General features: G+C 32.8%; 2 protein-coding genes and 1 non-coding gene across 3 annotated transcripts in view; 2 read left to right on the forward strand and 1 right to left on the reverse strand.

The window, feature by feature from the left end:
* Mettl3 (methyltransferase like 3) overlaps positions 1 to 1892 on the reverse strand; it is a 133472-nt gene extending 131580 nt beyond the window's left edge. The window contains exon 1 of the mRNA XM_089094780.1: positions 1606 to 1892. Within this exon, the coding sequence (XP_088950906.1) occupies positions 1606 to 1756 (151 nt within the window). The 5' untranslated portion in view covers positions 1757 to 1892. The remainder of the gene's footprint in view (positions 1 to 1605) is intronic.
* Positions 1841 to 17581, forward strand: RpS20 (ribosomal protein S20). Its single transcript, XM_089094781.1, is given in 5 exon segments — positions 1841 to 1976; positions 7805 to 7904; positions 9750 to 9817; positions 9819 to 9889; positions 17406 to 17581. Coding segments are annotated over 5 exon segments (366 nt in total). The 5' UTR covers positions 1841 to 1973; the 3' UTR covers positions 17530 to 17581.
* LOC148948878 (small nucleolar RNA SNORA57) lies at positions 14166 to 14299 on the forward strand. The gene has a single exon (XR_016142259.1). It is a non-coding gene; the product is annotated as a small nucleolar RNA SNORA57 (small nucleolar RNA).
* Positions 17582 to 20038: the final 2457 nt, after the last annotated feature.

Genomic DNA, 20038 nt, shown 5'->3' on the forward strand with positions numbered 1-20038 from the left:
AAAATTTTTAATTCCAGACCAATATGCTTTAAATTTTTTTCTAATTTCTCTAAAAATTAAAGATAGGTCAGTGGCCACAATTCTGGTTGGACACCTTGCTGCCCCAGCAATAAAACGTGGTTTTGGTGGATTTTTATGAAATTTTACCATCTAATATAAGAAAGGAAACTTTTTATCACTATCATTTATTTTAATATTGAATTTTTTCAAAATTCTTTCTTTTATATTTTCAATTAAACTATTCTCTATATGAGCCTTTTTGTATGTATTTGTTGTTTGTAACTCTTTTGATCAAATATCACAGTAGAGTTTCTGACAAATTATGGCCAAATTATTGCTAGCTGTATCAACTGGTACAATTACAAATTCATTTTGTATATTAGCAATTGCTTGTTTCATATTTGCATTGTAAAATATTAAATTTTTCCCAGAATTTTTTGGATTAATTCTATACATGCTATTTTGTACACTAGTCAAAATCAAGTTTATCCAATTCTGAAATCTGTCTTTAGTGATTCTCTCCTTCTTGCACCATTTATCAATAAATAAATTTAAATCATTCTTTAATCCCCTAAGAATATCTGCTGGCTTTATGCAGTAAGAAAGATAGAATTTAGCCCCCATTTTCATTATATTTTGAAGATCAAGATACTTTATAATGGACAGATCCCCTGTTACAACATGTTTGTTAGTTTGATCCACATACAGTAAAAATTGCTTGCAACTACAAACTGGTTTCCAATTGCTCTCCCTATCAAGTTTTTTAAGCATTAAATTATAGTTAAAAATCATTTGGCCAATTGTTTTTGAAAATTTATATGTTAAAATTGGACTATCTTTATACACCAAATTACCTGGAAGGGCATTCTTCACTCTCGGCTGTTTTAAGATTCCAGGTAAATTAATATCTTCTATTTGTTTAGAACTAAAATCAACAGACAAATATAATCTATTATCCTTTATTAACAATCTTATCAGATTTATTATACTTTGAAACAAATTTTGATTTAAGCCTAGCTAAAATACAAAGTGCATCATAAATTAATTTAGTTTTCAAGTTACATGTTGTATTATTTTTTGCAATCCAGAATACTTTTATTAAATTACTCCTTGATAACTTAGGCTAGGCTATTTAAGGATTTTAATAAACTAGCCATTCCATTAGTCTCAAATATCTGAGGTAAATCAATTAAAAATGCATTTAAATCTAAATAATTCTTTTTATTATTTTTCCTATGTCCTCTTGATTGGTTTTTATGTTTAGTGGGCAATTAAAAGAAGGGTGCTCAATTAACCCATTAGGCTAATACAGTTAGGCCTAGCAACTACATTGGACATGTCTCCATATCATTATTTCCTAATAAGGAGTGAGGTGTCAATGTAAGGGTTCAAAATAAAATTTGTGAAGAAGTATTTAAAATATTTTGGAAAAGTATAGAAAGACATCCATTGGTAGGCTAGGCTAAGTTCACCTTCTACCTAGCTAAATAATGGAAAAAACTCGAAATTTACAAAATACTTTTGGTAGATTATGTGAAAAGCCCGTAATTTAGATAGGAGCTTTAAAATATCCCAGGTCTATAAGGAACCAAACTGTAGGCCTACCTGTTAAATGCGTAGCCAAAACAGGTACTGAAGATTCGGAGCTTCCCAGATTTAGCAAGTCTTCTATCTCCTTTTTTCTTCTCTCTGATTTCTTTCTTAAGCTATCACGTTTTGATTTAAGTGCCTGGAATTCTTCCCAAGCATCAGTCATAATCAGAAAGAGTCACTGATGGATTAAGCTCTTGAAGGTGATTAAAGTAAAAGATCACGCGCACTTCATTTAAACTTTTTGCTATGGATGTTGAAGGCTGACAAACGTTGCATGATTGGATTCTTTTTACATTATATTCATTACAATTTAGAAGAAATAACGTCCTTCCTGTTCCTGGTTCAGCGCTGTTCCTTGGGTGAACATCTCGATCAGGAAAATGGTATGTTTTTCTGCTTGTATTTCCTTATTTACCCATTAAAGTCGTTTCATAATTAATTGTCCTCGTAAAAGTCTAAATGGGGGGATTTTTGCTATCTTGTAACGTAGCCTACTTGAATCCCAAGAATAAAACTCAGGAGTAGATAGCCCAGGAATAAGTTTCCAAGCTAGAAGCTATATTCCTTCCATATGAGCTTGAAAATATACTTTAAAGATAGGTTTAAACACGCCCTTGAAATAAGAAAAAATTCCAACTATTTAGTTTGATTCTATTTCTCATTAATTCTAGGCTATTGAGATGCAGTTACCACAATCTGAGTATGTAGGCTATTAAGTCACATTGGATTTTATAGTATATTGTTTAAAGATTAATAGTCTTGTTGTTTCTTTGAAACCTTTAGTTAAACTAATGCTTAACCTATTTCCTTGGGACCCTTTTACTAGTCTACAACTTCTGTTTAAGTATTTTTATACTGTTCAAGGAGGAAAACAAAATATTGTAAAATTCTACTATAGCTAGGTTACTTTTGACTATCTTGGAAAGGGGCTTGGTTATGAAGAAACTTTCAGGGATGGGTCTACAGTTGGGGCTAAAATTCATTTCCGACAAAAATTATTATTAGCCTATATTTGTAATCAGCATAAAAAAAGCATCAAATGGTGTATTCACTTAATTCCTAACTGAATAGGCTAATAGCCTATGATTTGGTAAAAATTTACCAATGTCTTTGTTATGCTTTATGAATATAATAATCATTTTTGTTGGAAATGAATTTTAGGCCCCACCCCTATACCAATTCAGGGTATATATCTGCACATTAGGGGGGTGAGGGTAAATTTTATTTCTGATGAAAATGAGAGGTAAGATTAAACTTTCCCCCCACCCCCCTAATGTGCAAATATATACCCTGAATTGGTATATATAAGGGGGGGGGGTAAAATTCATTTCCAACAAAAATGATTATTATATTTGTAAAGAGTATAAAAAAATGTATTGAGTGGTATATTCACTTTATTCATAAGTCAATAGTATGATTTGGTAAAAATTTACCAAAGTGTGTCCTGGAAAAGTATTTTGAAGTACCTACCTATGCTCCTCCCTCTAAAGGCTTCTGACCTTTGATGACATTAAAATATTGGTGTGTTATAGAAGTGAAACCTTGAAAAATAGATCTTCTGCTTAAATGAAGTACAACAAAATTGTTTTCAGCTTCACAAATTGTCTCAATCCCAATTTATAAGGTTTTAAACATATGCAAAAACATTTCCTAAATTTTGAAAAAAAAAACATTGATATGGTTTAAAATTCTACTCAAGTAACAGGAATTGCATTTTCAGAACTAAAGCCAGAGAATAAGAAACTACAAACTGAAAATTAAGGTAAAATGGGTAAATTTTTATCAAATCATATTATTGAGTTAGGATGTTGATAAAGTGAATACACCATTCAATGCCTTTTTTATGCTGATTACAAATATAATAATCATTTCTATTGGAAATGAATTTTTGCCCCCCGCCCTAACCGAACCCCCACCCCCATATTTGCAAATATATATCCTGAATTGACATATATAGGGGGGGGCTAAAATTCATTTCCGATAGAAATGATTGTTATCCTATATTTGTAATCAGCATAAAAAAAGGCATCAAATGGTATGTTCACTTTATTTTAAACTCAATAATATGATTTGGTAACAATTTACTGTAAAATGTTGTTCTGTCAAAATTTCAATAAGTATAGACCTGTCATGCAGGTAAGTTTCAGGACCCTCTAGAGGGACAAGAACTGGATGTAGGTACTTCAAAATATCTTCCCAGGACATACTTTAGCCTGTAGACCCATTCCTGAAAGTCTCATTTTCCTAACCTAACCCCTTTCCAAGATAACCTAAAGTAGCTAAAGTAGAATTTTACCATTTCCTTGTTTTGGCAATATCAAAAATCACTAGGGGTGACAACTCTGGCCTCAAAATTTGTCACCATCACTGTTTTATCTCCTTGCTCATTGTTTACCTTCCACTGGGTTTTTTCTCTTCACCAAAACATTTCAGTCTTACATTCATAGTGTGTGATGAATATTGAAAACAATGGATATTTTCTGTTCTTGTTTCTCAAGACATAAATTTTTGGTACTGCCCCTGTTGCCCTTCCTTGAGTCTGTGCTTGCCTACTGCTCAAATTCTTCATTCATTTATTCATTGAAAAACTGGTTTACCGTTAGTTTCTTTCAGCTTAGCATGAGACAAGACAAAAAGAAGTAATTATTTGAACTTAGAAGACAATTCTTACTACATAATATGCAGAATAATTGTACCTTACACATTAGGCATGCAGACCTGCTATACTTTAGCCCTTCCCCCTAATGTGCAAATATATATCCCAATTTTGTTTCATAAGGGTTACATTTTTACCATACTTAGGTATATTTCATTAGGACTGAGCATCAGAAAAATGTATTAGAAGAACTTTAGGTAAGGGCTATTTCATACAATTACCCTGTTTTACATATAACAATAGTCATAAGCTTTTTGTAACATCATCAATAAAATCTAAGAGTGCCAAGAGTTATCAAAATATCTTTGTGCTGTACAAAAAGTAGAATGTTGCTAATAATTACTTACTCTCCAGTCTTCAGTTGGTATGTCAATAAGAGAAAAAACTTGACTTCTTACACATTAATGAGATGTAGAAGTTTGGGTGAATGACCCCCAAAATGTTGGGATTTCTGTAATTTTCTCTAATTTTTATTATTTTCCACAAATTTTCTCTTTTTTCAAGTTGTATCTCACTCCTAAGTTCAAAGCTTGATAAAGATACATCAGAAAAAATCAATTAGCCAAATATATATATATATATAACACAAAAATGAATAAGGATGTTACCCTAACTTCATTGATGGATTGAGAAAAGGATTTTTCTTGACTAAGCAAAGGAAAAAACAAACTTACTTTGCAAAAATTAAGTCCAAATATTTAATGTATTAAAAGTGGTTCTAATTGAATACTAAATGTCAAAGCTACAAGAACTTGAACTGCACTAATGGGGTAATTTAACCCTAGCTCTTTTAACTTTCCAGTCTGTGTTTGTTTCTGCTAGCTGGTTTTTACTTTCTTTTTTAGAGTTTGACTACTGCATTGGCTACTTACTGACTGTGTACAATTGCATCTGATTGAATTTGCAGGTTTGCAAAGAACCTTGGGGGAAAAGCCATTCATTTTCTTAATGAACTTAAATCTGTTGATGGTAGTCCTAAGTTTAGTTTCCCAAGATATTGATCCCAGCTTTTCAAGGGATGGTTGGGGTTCACCTAGATAGAGTTTTTTTCTAACTATTAATTTGTCTGTAATTCTGACTTCTTTGTAAAATGTATGTATTAAGATTACCTATGAAATTTTTTTTCAAGAAAGAATTTTTTTATTTTCATTTTTTAAAATTGTACAAAGCAGCTCCCTACCCATGGGGTTGGATTGGATGGCTCTAGTATTGTTTTGGAGATTATGCTAAGTTTTTATATTTAGAGGTCTTATTTTTCAGATATGTGTAAAGTTGTAAAGAGTAAAAAAACAGGTTTTAAAATATGAAATGACAAAAAAAAAAAAACATTAAATGACACCCAATTTCACTGTTGTCTGCATAGTTGTGATTGTAGTCAAAGACTAATCCTAGGTCAGCTGTTTCTGTGTCTTGTGTGTTTTTTTGGGATGGGAAGTTTATAAACAATGTTATCTGCAATGATGTCTGGTTTACCTGGAATCTCTGGAAATACATGTTTCTGTCCACTTTTCTCCTGAGGAAATGCTGAAATTATCTTGATTGACACTTTATTTGTGTAACATAAAAAGTCTCCACAATGCTTGCTAAGCCCAAACTTCATAGGAATAAAAAAATTAGCCATGATTGAATCAGAGTCAAAGGGATTGATGTCTTCCATGTCACCACAATAAAAATAATTCATCTCTTAAAATGTTGTTGAGATCAATAAATTTAATATCATGGCTTTCAACAAATTGTGTTGACTGTCCACACATCAATAGGCTAGTAGTGGACACAGAGGGGAAATGTCAAAGATGTTCATGAGTGACTCTGTATTCTTCCAGTCTGAGAGTCTCAGATGATTCCAAGAGACTTGGGTTCTAAGGCACCTAAACTACTGCTATGTCTTACTACAGATGGTAAACAATATTAATCCAAGTAAATATCCCTAAGGAATGGAGAAATTCATGTTGCACAAAAAGCAGACACAATGTTGCTAGGCTAATTTTTTTTTTCCAGGAAATGCTGTTCTGTCTATGAAGTTCTGCCACTTCATAAGTTCAAACTGATTGTCCAAATGTTGAAAAATAAGGCAGATTTTGTCTGGTTTTGTATGTTTCATAAAATGCTTAATAGAATCAAAGAAGGTTCTACCATTGAGCCATCTGTTTTGGTAAACTAGACCTAGCACTTGGGGTCCAACACCCACTGCTTAGTATTTGAGCTTGGTGGGTGTACTTGTGGGAAGATTTATGTTGGGGGCATAGTGTTACCACACACACTCTCATCAATATTCCATATCCTGCCAAATGTGTGCTGTTCTATAAAACATGATTTACACTTAAAAGTTTGTCCAAAAAACTTTCCATGTCAATGCAGTTAAGGCCACTTGGTCTTGCTTAGCTGCTCTCTGTGGGGGATATCACATAAACCCTATTCTTCTTTAAGAATGCAGTCAACCAGTCTTTTGATGAATTTGGTTTCTTTGGCCAGTCTAGGGGAGCAACAACAGTGATTGTAACATCTATATGAGGTTGTGAAATTATGCTGAATTCTTAGTAAAAATCATGGTTCATTCCTTTACTAGGTTCTAGATAACAGAAAACCAATGCGTTTTTTCTGTGTGGAATTTATATGTAGAAAACAGCCAAGAATCATGGTTGTAGCTATAGCTGAAATGATAAAAGCAACCATATTTCATTTTTACTGAATATAAAATACTGACTGTCAAGTATTCATCTGTGTGTATCTACCCTAAATACCAACCCCCAATTGCCATGTCTGACCCAACAAGTCCTCTTGCAACATTAAAGTAATTTGGAAAAAATAGATGGCACCCAATTGTCTTAAAAATCTTCTTGTGTGAGCTAACTTTCCTGGAAAAAACCCTATTGCAAGTCTAGCAGCCTGGATCATTCTATTATATTCCGAACAGAGATTCAAGGAAAAAATTTACATTACAAATTATAGATGCTTGTTCTTATGAAGGATTATGTTTTCAGATTTCTTAATGTGACTAAACATTCTTAAGTTATAGAATTTCAATAGAATTCCCAGTGCTGTTTGAGGTCCTATTCACACTAAATGCTATTGTGTGTATTGAAATCCCAAAGGATTATGCAATTTTCATGGGTTGATAGTGTTAACCATTTACTCTGATCTGCAACTTGCATTAAAGCAGCTGTACATGGGTCTTTCTGTGGGGAGGGGGGGGGGTTGAAATTGTGATGTATGTGAGGATGAACTTGTTTGCTCCTCAACCAACACATATATAGAAAAGGCTAATTTGTATAACAGATTTCAGCTTTATTGTTTTATCAACAGAATTGGGTCTTTTATCAAAAGTTTTATTTAGGGCTGAGCTTAAAAGAATAACTTAGCTCTTGTATTATTTTCATCTGTAGATTTGGTCATCTTTGTCAAGAGAGTTGGATTCTTAAGCTACATGGGTTTTATTTCTTTTACATAAAAAAAAAATGTTTTTCTAAGTTATTGGTAGTGAAATTCAACCTTCAAATGATTTACTTATTTTACTTATCAATTTACATTGCTATATTGATTATGTGTTATTTTAAGGCTTATAAAGATACTGGCAAACCTGTTGGAATTGAAGATCAGGCTATTCACAAAATTAGGATCACTTTGACATCTAGAAATGTAGCAAGTCTAGAAAAAGGTAATTTTTTTTTCATCTTCTATAGATTTATGTATCCATGTAAATAAATTCTGATATATATGTATACATATATATATATATATATATATGTATATATATATATATATATGTATATATATATATATATTTCAGTAAATAACAATAAATAGAAAATGTGATTTTGAAAGTGACTGAAGATTATTGCAAATCTTGTAGGGTTATTACAAGATCTTTTTTAAGGGAGGGGTCAAAAACAACCAATACTGATTTAGGTTCTAATCAATCCCTGAGAGAAGGAAAACTTCAACTGGGTTTAGGTATGATTACTTTGTTCTGAAAGACATTAGTAACATGTTTTTAGCATTTCTGTGTTCAATTCAAACATGAAGTCTGAATTGTTTTTTTTTTTTTAGTATTAATAGATTGATTGATTGATTGAAGGAGCAAGAAAGGAGATGTATAGTAATCCTTTGTTATGGAAATTTTGGTTTTGTTGATTGAGATACTTTGGACATTAATTATTTATGGATAACAACAGCCTCCTAAATGGTAGTCTTTTGCTAAGAATAAGTGGCCTGTCATTATCACAGATCCTGAAACATACTGATTTGATTCGAGTTTCAGTAATGTCTACCCATTTTTTGTCAGTGTTCACAGGCATCCAAGTTGAAGCATAGGAATCATAGTTTTCTTGTTTTAGGTTTTTTTTAGAGGTACAAGTTGCTCTAAGATCAAATTAGACAGGCTTGGAATCTTAATGATACTCAAAAATGAAGATATAGCTGAGTTTTTTTTTTGTGTAATAATTAGATTCAATAGTTTCTTGTTGAGTTGTGTTTTAGCTTAATGGTTTTTGTGGGATTTCAATAAAAATTGGAGATTATGATGTAAATATAAGGATAAGTCGAAACAACTGCACATTATTGAGGATGCCTCTGTTCAAGTTTGACTTTGAAAAATTTGATAGAATTAAGTTTTATGTCAGACTTCTAATGAAGTGCAGTTGTACATAACCATTTCAAGGCGCTATTTTTATTCCACAGAGTTTTACTAAATTACTAACACAGTTTCACTCATGTCCCTTTCTTGGGTGGTGAGTTATTAGGTTAGTGTTTTTTCCCAGGGCAGAAGGGTCAAAAACAGAAAAACTGTAGTTTGGCCACTGCTAGTCTTAAGGGGTATGTCTTCTTTCTGCTTCAAACTCAATCTCATTTCTAAAAATGCTTGCTTCAATGATTTGTTGATTCATGCTTGCACGAAAAACAAATTGATAGAATATCTGTGAAAAATGAAAAAGAACTAGATGTATCTTGATACATCTAGATGAACTAGATGTATGCTTGAGAAAAAAGAATTACTACTTAGATTCAAGATTTGTTATTAAATAATGAATTAATGATAGCAAGTAAACTTTATAAACACAGCATTTGGTGCTGTTATTTTGCTAGATGGTAGTTTGGAAATCTCTATTTTCAGTCTCTTATGTTATATCTAATATCTAATAGGTGTTTGTTATCTAATAAACACCTTGTCTATGTATTTCTATTTTATGCTAAGATGGCATGTATTCCATGTCAATTGCCTGAAAAAAGACTTGAAATGTCTGATGTTAAATTAGGGCCTGATTTATGGTATGATTAGCTTCTCTCTTAAATTTTGTTGCTTAAAGGTTGGATTAAAGCTATATATTGACATAATGTTTTCGTCATTTTGGTTTTCACCTCATTTTAATATTGCTGAGAAAATATTGCTTATAGAATGTATAGGCTATGTTTTAAGGGCTTGGCAACTAAAAAGCAATGAGAGTTTGTTTGGGATGAAATTTTGTATCAAATTGAATCTGTAAACATAAAGATTTGAATTTAGTTTGTAATGAACTGATCAAGTCTTCAAAAGAAAAACAGGTGAGTGGTCACGGACCTGTCAGACTAACACCTTCGTGTTAAAACTCTTCGTAGTACAACCAGAATGACCCCGGGTGGTGACTGTTCAAAAACCCGGGATAGGTAAGCGATTTGTGTATACGATACTAAAATGTTTCAGGGTAATTGTAAAATTTCAAAGCATACATGAACACAAACTTTTTTAATTTTAAATAAAACATTTAAAGGTGGTGGTAGCATTCCAAAGCCTAGCTGAAAAGCTTTATTTATTCTTTTTTTTTTTTTCAAATTTATGTTAACTGTGCTGATAATTATTTTGGGTCTAGGATTTCGGAAAATTCCTTTTAGCTGTACAAATACATAAATTGGTGCATTAATATTGGAAAGATCAAAAGATCAAAAGTTTAAGACATCCAGATTTTTGTAGCAATAAGAATTTTTTTTTGCCTTCTTCCCCCATTCCCTCCAAGAACAAAATAGGCACCTTTTCTATTGAGGCATTTCTCTTTTTTAACGTTAATCAGTGCTAGCGCTTTTTAACCATGACGTGTTGGTATATGTTAGGGATGGGGCTTTGGACCAAAATGTGGACTGGGGGGGGGCAATTTTCAAATATTTAATATTCTAATGGTCAGTGTTGTTCAACCCTCACTTAATTATGCTTCTCCTATTTGACATTTGTCTCATTATACGTTTCTCTGATTGAAGGGCATACCTCTCAATCAAAGAAACGTATCTGTTGGTATTTTCATTTATTTTGTTGGAAAACCTGAAATTTTTCAATGGAAAGTTTAAATAAAAACTAATTTTGTGCACTTTCCACTGAAAACTTCTATTTTTGCAACAAAATCACTGAAAACACCAAAAAATATGTGTCTAATTGGAATATATACCCCTCAATCAGAGAAATGTATTTGTTGGTATTTTCACATGTATTTATTGGATATGTTTGTATATATGTGTGTTTCCATATCAGTAGCCATAAATATTTTATTTTGTCTGCACTGAATGCTTGATATTTCCTGAGTACCATGGTTTTTACAGTTAGTACTGATATTTAAAAAAAAATCATGGGCATTTGATTTATGTATTCATGGGTGCCCGGACATCTGAAGAGAATGATCCACACCAGAAACTGCAAGGAGGTCAAATGCGAACTAAAGCAGCCATGAAATGCTCTACAACAACTAGTTATAGAAAAAACACGGGAAGGTCGCAGATCAAATGAAAAATTGTCACCTAAAATGTATTTGTAAAATATTCATGAAAAAAACTGGTGAAAGTGCAGCTGAAGTTAAGTGTCCTAAGAAATAAAATACAGAACTGATCAGATCGAAAGATGCGACTGACTTTCTTGTATCAAAATTTGCTTTAAAAAAATATATTTTTACCTGTCTAAAGACATGGAGTTTAATCTACATTACAATACAAATATAATATCAGAGACTTCTTCCTTTTGCTTCTGGCATCCAACGTTTGCCAACAAAAGCTGGCAAAAAACGTTTCTTATAGACCTACAAATAAGTCTGTAAGAAGTGACACAGTGGCTGTGTGGAAAGGAATGGCTGTGTGGAAAGGAATGACAGTTTTTTTATTCATACAGAACTGATCAGATCGAAAGATGCGACTGACTTTCTTGTATCAAAATTTGCTTTAAAAAAATATATTTTTACCTGTCTAAAGACATGGAGTTTAATCTACATTACAATACAAATATAATATCAGAGACTTCTTCCTTTTGCTTCTGACATCCAGATTGTCATTCAGATAATGGAGAGCAAGTAATTTCACTTGTTCATCTTCTGGATACAAACAGGTCATGATATGTTTGTGCCCGATTTTTTAGATATATCTTGGAGAATAATCCGTGTCTAAACTAACCATGGGTAACTTATTATGGATAGAGTTTAAATTCAAAGCTGTTCATTGAGAAGTTTTGCTATGACAAAGGTTATTCACTGCTGGAATCATTCAGTAAGAAATGCTAAGCAAAAGCTATCTGAGATGAATGCAACCACAAAGAAGATTAAATACTGTATTGAGATTTTGAAGAAGTTACTACAATCCAGTAGTAAGGAACATTATTTTACAAGAAAGAAAAGTGATGTGAAAAACTGAATGAAAGACTTTCTGGTGTATTTTGAAATGCATCTCGAAAAAAGTTTTATTACAAATACAGCATTTGGGTAAACAGTTAAAACAAGGGTTTTTATCCTCAAAGTAGAACAAACAACATGTCATGGTCATTTAATGCCATTTTAAAAAGTGAAGTACGGGGGGGGGGAGTAATATCTATAGACGAGTGCATCATTGCTTTTGTATAAATAGATGACCAATTTTACTTGAACTTGGCTTGAGAGTACAAAGGTTTGGGAGACTGGCCTGAAAAACAAAACAACTTAAAAGAAATATCTTGCTTGATAAACTAGAGATAGAAACGAGAAATGGAATGGTTGAGAGGCTTGTACAGCAAATAAAATAAGGCAATTCCCTCGCCGATTCTGACCTGTCTCATGAGAAACCAATTAATTTGTCCATATAGCTAATATTATTGTACATCAAGGTAAAGTGAGAATCGTAGAGTATGGCAAAGATTGTTAGCTTTTATGGAGATGAGAAAAGTCCTGTATATTTTAAATCGCTTGAACTTGTGCTTCAAGGTAAAAGATTATTCGAAAACAAACAAAAATGTTTCTGACAGTTATAAATGCAGCTGCGGCGAACGCTCTATTTGTCTGTGTAAGCTAGCGGTTCTCATTTTTCTTGGTTGTACTGTCACAAATGAGAAACCTGAAACTCTGAGAAGTAACAAAATTCAAGAAAGAGAAAAAAAATCAATAGGACTTCCTAGTAGATAGGGAATTCTAACTGAGAAAGGATTAGTAATGGATCCTCGACCAAATTCAGAAGCAGTTTCTTTTACTATGCAAGTGATGACAACATTGAAGCGTCAAACTGTGGAGAAAATGATTCTAAGACACATAAAATAAAGAAAAAACACGATCTAGAAATTCTGAACTGTTATATAGATAAAAACAATCACTTTACCACAGATAATGCACAGAGATGAATTGTTTCAATGACAGCTTCTACAACAGTCTAATGCTTGTGAAAATAGTTTAAAGCTTGATAAGACAAAACGTTAATAGCATTGATGGAAACTAGACCTTTCCTGATCTTATGATATTTTGTTGTACAGCGTTGGTGACAAGCTTTTATCACTGACAGATTTTTATCTTTTCTTTGGCCAAATGAAAGGTCTACTATTCTAGGGGCATCTTTTGCTGTTAAATTTGTAAGTCAATCGTATTTAAATGTAATAAATATAAACTGTGGTGTTATAGAAGCTATCGCGATGAATGATCCTGAGCCATCTCAATTAAAAGGATTGCAACTCTTCTAAATGGTGTACCCCAAAGTTGTTTTTTATTCTTTCTGGCTCTGTTCATAATAAAAAATATATTTTTGCCATTGTTGATTTTGAACCCTTCTCATTTGTTTTATCAAGATAGCTTTCAAATGGAAGGATCAACAAATAAAACACATGCTCTTTGTATTCTTGAAAGAAATTGGGAATGACGTTCTTCTAGCGCTATGTAATTGAATTTAATGTATAGGTATCATCTAAAAGGCGATCAAGAAGATTCATCAAGTTGTGCAACTTTTACAATTGCTGTTGCTAGAGACTTTAAACAAAAAGGAGAAACCTTGAAGTTAACTCATAGGAGAGTTAAAGGGCCCGAAAAACTATTTTAAACATATGAAGTTACACCCAAAAGGAATTAAAAAAATTAAGAAACAAGAGGCTCTCAATGAATTTAGACGAAAGTTGTGCTTAGAAATCTTACAATGGCATTGTTGCCGTGGTCGCTGCAACCGGGTTAAGGACAGACCAGCTCCAAGCATTTTTCTTGGCTATTGCTTTACCTTTTGTGAAGTTGTTTTAGTAAACTTATATTTATTTGTTGTTTTAACTTTCGTTTGTTAATTGACTTTTCATCGCATCTGGTTGTGATAACCTTGAAGTAGTACTATCTATTTTGGGATTTGTTACTTTTTTTTAGATTTTTGCATTACCATTTTTTTCTAGCAACTTTTATTGACAAACAACTTTTATTGACTTTTTTTCCAAATTCATTTTTAAGAATGAACAGTGCTATACCTAGTACGTTGCCATGCCAAATTCTTTTTTTAAGTATTGACCGATAACCACAAAACAAAAACGGATTGATATGTAAAACCAATGCATATCAATCTGTTTTAGTTTTACTGTTATCAGAGGGGAAATTAAAAAGTTTTGCATGTTTTTTTTTTTAACCTTCTGAAAATTTACAATTGTGGATAGACAACATTTTGGTGCCCCGCTGACGATATAATACGCCACTTATAACTTAAAAGCCCTTATTCTTGGCACTGCTTTCGATACCTTGTCAAAGTAGTGAAAACATTCTAAGGGAATATTAAAGGAACTGCAAGCCTTCGGTGTTTTTCATTATTTTTTGGTAGATTCCATCCTCTAGCAGTTTAACAAACATTGTTGGTGAATGTCATGAAATTAATGTTGAATGATAAGATTAGCTCGTATTAGACATTTTATTTTCCTTTGGGGGGGGGGGGTATATTTTTTTTAGATGCCATAATGCCAAAACCAAAAAAAAAATACGCATGTTTTAGAGAGCCTAGAATCTCCAGTCTCGGAATAGTAGTTCCTGGTTCTGAACCGCCTCCTTTTGGAGTACGTGAAAGATCTTGAAAGTAATCGATAACTACGTTTTTTCCCACATCGATATAACAAATAAACTTAACCGTCACGATGTTTCTCAGATAGTCTCTCGTCTGATGTCAGTTGTTTTGTAAGCTACAAGTCGACTAGGAGTACTAAACATAAGAACTCGAGTCACTGACGTCACTTATTGATTTGAAAGTCGATTTATCTGAAACTTAATGACTTTCAAATCAATTAGTGACGTCAGTGAATCGCTATCACATCGGAGATTTTTAACATCCAGCTCACAATTGACAAGCTTCAAAGACGCACAGGAGCCTTACAAGAAGTTTTACATACAACGTTAACGTATCCAACGTTATTAAATTTGCCCATTGTTTACATATAGTATTGGTTAATAACGTTAAAAGGACAACGTTGGATAATAAGGCGTCCGCCCATAATGCACTTGATTTCATAGCCAGTGGTGCAATGATAAACCTATTTTTAACAAGAAAGCAAATTTATTCAGATTTATCCAAACTTATGAATATGGCAGCGTGCATTCACAAGAGTAATGATTTTTTTTTTTTTTTTTTTGCAAGTAAGTGAAGACTTACTATCAAAACACTGTTGCTTGAAGGGGGAATTTTCGGCCACATACAACATCTTGCTGGTTCTTTGGATTTTAATTGGTATTATGAAAAATGATTTAAACTAGCAAAGTTTGGTTATAGTCTAGGCCTATATCAAGTTTTAGAGGGGGTATGAATCAGATAAACGGGAAGTATCTAAAATTCAGCAAAAAAATCCTAAATATAGTAAAGAAAGAATTTATTATTTTAGTGTTTACTTCAAAACAGGATAAAAAATGCACTGTTTCTATGAATTCAAGTAAGTGCCACCTCCTTTAGTGGCTATTTGCCTCCACCCTCCCGAAAGTTGATGCTTTTCATGGAAAATGTATCCGCCAAAAACTAAAAGCTTTAGATATAGGTCGAATAACGCTTTGTTTGTAAAAGGCTTTAAACTATTGAAAATTTTCCTTATTCTTGGCACTACTTTGGACACTTTGCCACTGCAGTGAATGTTTTTTAAGGATATATAAAAGGAACTGCAAGCCTTCGGTGTCTGCCATTATTTTTAGGTAGATCCCATCCTCTGGCAGTTCTATAATCTACAACAATAGCCCACTTGTTGATGCTAATGTTGTGTGTGAATTTCTGGCTCAATTGATTTAAATGATTAATCATGAGAAAATAGTAGCTATTGAATAAAATCAGTTTTTCATTGAGTGTGAATGAAACCCAAATCGTTACTGCTTATTTTTTTAGTCTAAAAATAATTGATTGACTAGCTTCAAGGTTAGTTAAATGCAAGATGAAAGAAAAAAAAATGCCCTGTGATAAAGTTGAATAATTGATGATATATTTAAAGAATGTATTTTCATCAGGGGCACAATTCTTTTTCTCACCATAAGTTCTACTCATTATTCGTCCGTATGGTTTTAACCAAAAATTTAACTGGGGGGTGGTAAGCCCCAAATTTCATTTAGGAGTTGGTTTTTGTTTATTTGTATTTAGCTACTGTGTACAACTGTACCTATTTGATTAGCAAATAATAACAATATTTAAATAAAATGGGTTTAAATCTGAAAATGTGTGATTTTGTTGTAAATCTGGTGATTTTTCGCATAATTTATGGCGCCTTTTTTGCTACACAACTCGCCCATCCTCGAGTTTGTCCAGGCTCGTCATCTTATTAATTATTTTTGCTTAATTAATGATAATAATTGTATACATGTTAACTTCTAACTTAATATTCTTTCTATTGAAAATGGCTATTAGGATTTTGTTTTAGAAAAGTTACTAAAACTGATACTTATCCCACCGATCGTTTATTGAACAAACACAAAAAAAGCTTAAAAAAACTATAAACTTCTATTTCATTGAGGCCATTCGATGCCATAAAGGTTTATCCTGTCTCATCTATTATAAACTTCTTTTTTGTATGGCCAAATTATTCAGATTTGATTGGGTGGTCTTGCCATAACTTGCGTAGCTTTGATAAGAGATCCGAATAAACGTCAGAAAACTAGACGTCGACACATACTTTCTCGGAAATCTTAGAAAGCCATTTAACTTCTCCCGCTTTGTGCTGGAGATAGACATATTAAGATTTAATGAAACTGACATCATTATAAAGTGTGATTTTTTATTAGTGTTATTTTTTATTTTTTAAACAGGGCAGGATTTTCTTTTTATAGTTCAGGAAAGGACAGTCACTAAAATATTCTAGTACGCCTGCTTGGAAACTTTAAAAACTAACTCAAAGGTGTCCTGATTGAAATTTTTCCCGACAAAGGTTGCATATTGTTTATGCAGTATGAACATTGAATAGACAGTGTTTTGCTTAACAATTACCAAGAGATTATATGTTTTCTTCGTTTTAAACTAGCCTCTCATTCGATTTTTGAACTGTTGAGGCATTGAAGATCCCCTATAAATTGTTATCTAAATTGCTTTGGAAGCTCCAAGTAGTGGAGAAAAAATTGCTGATTTTCTCTTTGTCTTTGAGACTCTCAGCCGACACTTAGACTCACAAAATGACATTTATGGTACCAAACGTCCTTAAGGTAAGGTTATATCAAATTACCATTATCAGTAGCAGTATGAACAGATCAACAGTATGGTTGGATATGAAGCGGAACATTATGCATACAGATAATTCTAATGTCACGATATAGGCTACTAAATATACTAAAAATTGAATCTCATGTATTGAATTCTTAGAATTATATGAATTAAAACTCTTATACTTGTTTATGATGTGATAGATGGGTGTCATTAAATGTTGACAAACTAAATTCTTGATTTTGCTCTTGAACTAATGATTCAGTGCATATGTTTTATGCTCATTTGGTATTACTTTTAGATTTCAGATGAGGATCCACAAAAGAATCATTGACTTCCAGTCACCATCTGAAGTTGTTAAGCAGATAACATCTTTCTCAATTGAACCAGGTGTAGAAGTCGAAGTTACTATTGCTGACGCGTAAACTGTACATTATTTTGTACCTTGTAAAGCTTGAATAAAGGCTTTGCAAAATGTTCTCTCTTTTTGTATTTACTGTGTGTAGCTCTTTTAAATCTACAAAATTTACTTTAATGGGGTACGATTTTTTAATTTCGTTTTCATTCTAAGAACACTCCACCTTTTATACGGTATTTATAGCAGTTACAAAACTAGGGAATCGCTGTCTTTACCAAGTATATAAACTTAATAAAAGAATGATTCGATAGTTGACATATTAATCATTTTTTATTCGTGAATGCCAAGCTTATAAACAAATACGGAAAACATCCTCAGAAGGTAATTGCTTGTCAGGAAGATAATTTTCATCCCTGGGTGTAGCTAGGGAGAGCTCACACAAAGAACGGTGAATCCTTGAAAAGATTTGTGTTATTGTTATTACTAATATTTAGTAAATCTTCTTAAGTCTTGTGCTGAAACTGTCTGGTTTACTTTTTGCTTTCAACGATCGTAAATTCTCGCTAATTTATAAATGCTAGAGAGGAGGGGCAGTTGTTTCCGCGAAGCAGAGGAAATTATAGAATGTGTCCAAAATTAGGTTTTCTGGTCTTAGACCCAGACACTAAAAGCATCTCTTGTACCAGTAACTGTTTTTCCTTTACTCCTTTTCATTAAGTAGATATGCTTTTGTAAATGCAACCAAGTTGCATTTTTAAGCCTAAATTGATCAAAATTCCCTCAAGTTCGTGCTGGAGGCCGATTCGCAATGAGTAATACCGAGATTTAACTAAGCGCTAATTTGAGCCAATCAAAGTTCTTTGATAGGCCGAAAGATTCTGATTGGCTCAAATCAGCACTAGATAAATCTTAGTATTAGTAAAATTTTGTTATTAATGGTCCTTCAGTAGTCTAACGGATGTTCCTGTATCTGTAATACACCTGGAACAGTTGTACAAATCTTGAGAATTCTTGAAGGCTGTTTCCAGATGTAAGTCAGAATATACGTGCCAGTTAGGGAGCCCTGTGGATGCAGTTTTTTAAACTTTGTTGATTGGCGCAAGTCAACTGAAGATGATCTGAGATTTAGTTTTCTTTTTTAATCAAAAAGTTTTTTTTTCTTATAGGATGAATTTAAGTGTTGCATGGCATTTATCATGAATAATGTCCTTATTTTTATTCACTTATTAATGAAACAAGGTTTTTCAGCGAGTGAGATGAAAGAAACCCTATAAAAGGACAAATAATAATGGTGGGTTTGGAAGAGACTTTTGACTTATTGTTCTTGTTTGTTTGGAAGGATTCTGAAGTCTTGTTCTTGCTAAATATTTTAGAAAAAATGTGCTGATAAGAATAATTATGTGTGCAGTTACCGAAAAGAGCCCCTCATTGGACGTAAATGGACACTGCTGAAGGCATTTCGAGTATCTTAGTGGTAAATGGCGGTTTGATTTCTTTAGTAGTGTAAGCAGGGTTGCCACCGCCATGGATTTTGGAAATGGCATGGATTTTTCAAGAAAACATGGATTTTTTTTTACATGGTACGGAATAGGTGTCACTCAGAAAACCAACCTTTACGGCGAGCCAAAATGGGACCAGCTGTCCCACACTTACATCTGTGGCCACAGATGGCGCTCCAGCTGACGTGCTGAAGAAGTGTGGGAAATTCAAAATGTCTGGTGTGTGATTTGTTTTGACCAGTTTTAACCATGCCCAAAAACAATAAATTTGCCCCTGCTTTTGCCCCCACTAAGGTAAGTTGGAAATGGCTGTACAGGAGAGCTATGCTGGTTGAGTGTCGTTCTCCGGGTTCAACTTTTTCTTGGCTTATTGTGGAGAAGAGGTGTTTTGAGCCGACTTAGAGAGAACAGAAAACAGCTTGAGAGCTGGAGTAAGCTTTCAATTATTTATTTTGTATAAATTTAGGACCATAAGGATAAATTTGGTCATAAGAATACATGTTAAGAAGACAATTCTTACTTCATAATCTACAAAATTATCCTAGTTAACAATCAATCCATCCTTGTGTTTTCACAGAAACAATCCTACCTTATGTGTTTGTGGTGAACCTTAAATGTTTTTTGTTGCGAGTCTTTGAAAACGACTCGACCTCGAGGTTTCATCGTTGAAGAAGCTCAAAGTTTGTGTCTTAAAGGCGGTTTGAGAAGCTCAAACCGCCTTTAAGACCCAGTGTCTTCCAGTTAAGTTTAGAATCGAATTTTCGAGCAAAGTGATACGAAAAATTTTTAGAGTCCGCTTGACACTTGAGATCATTATGGAGTCTGATATAAAAATTCAAATTCCAGAGACGTTTTTTCTCTCATTATTGCTTATCAAATTTGCCGTAAGCTCAAAACGCAAGATTCTTCGTACTTTAATCCCCAAGTTTGCGTAATTTTCTTTTGTTTTCATTTTTTCTTTATACTCTTACTTGAAATAATATTTTTTTTTTAATTGTCGGCTTTCGTAATCTGCTGGAATCTCAGCGTCAAACAGAAATTTGACTTTGCAATATTCTCACATGTGAAGGCAAGTTT

This window comes from Artemia sp. Qi Xiang Cuo, chromosome 9 (genome assembly GCF_049724085.1).
Source record: "Artemia sp. Qi Xiang Cuo chromosome 9, ASM4972408v1, whole genome shotgun sequence".
NCBI classification, from domain to species: Eukaryota; Metazoa; Arthropoda; class Branchiopoda; order Anostraca; family Artemiidae; genus Artemia; species Artemia sp. Qi Xiang Cuo.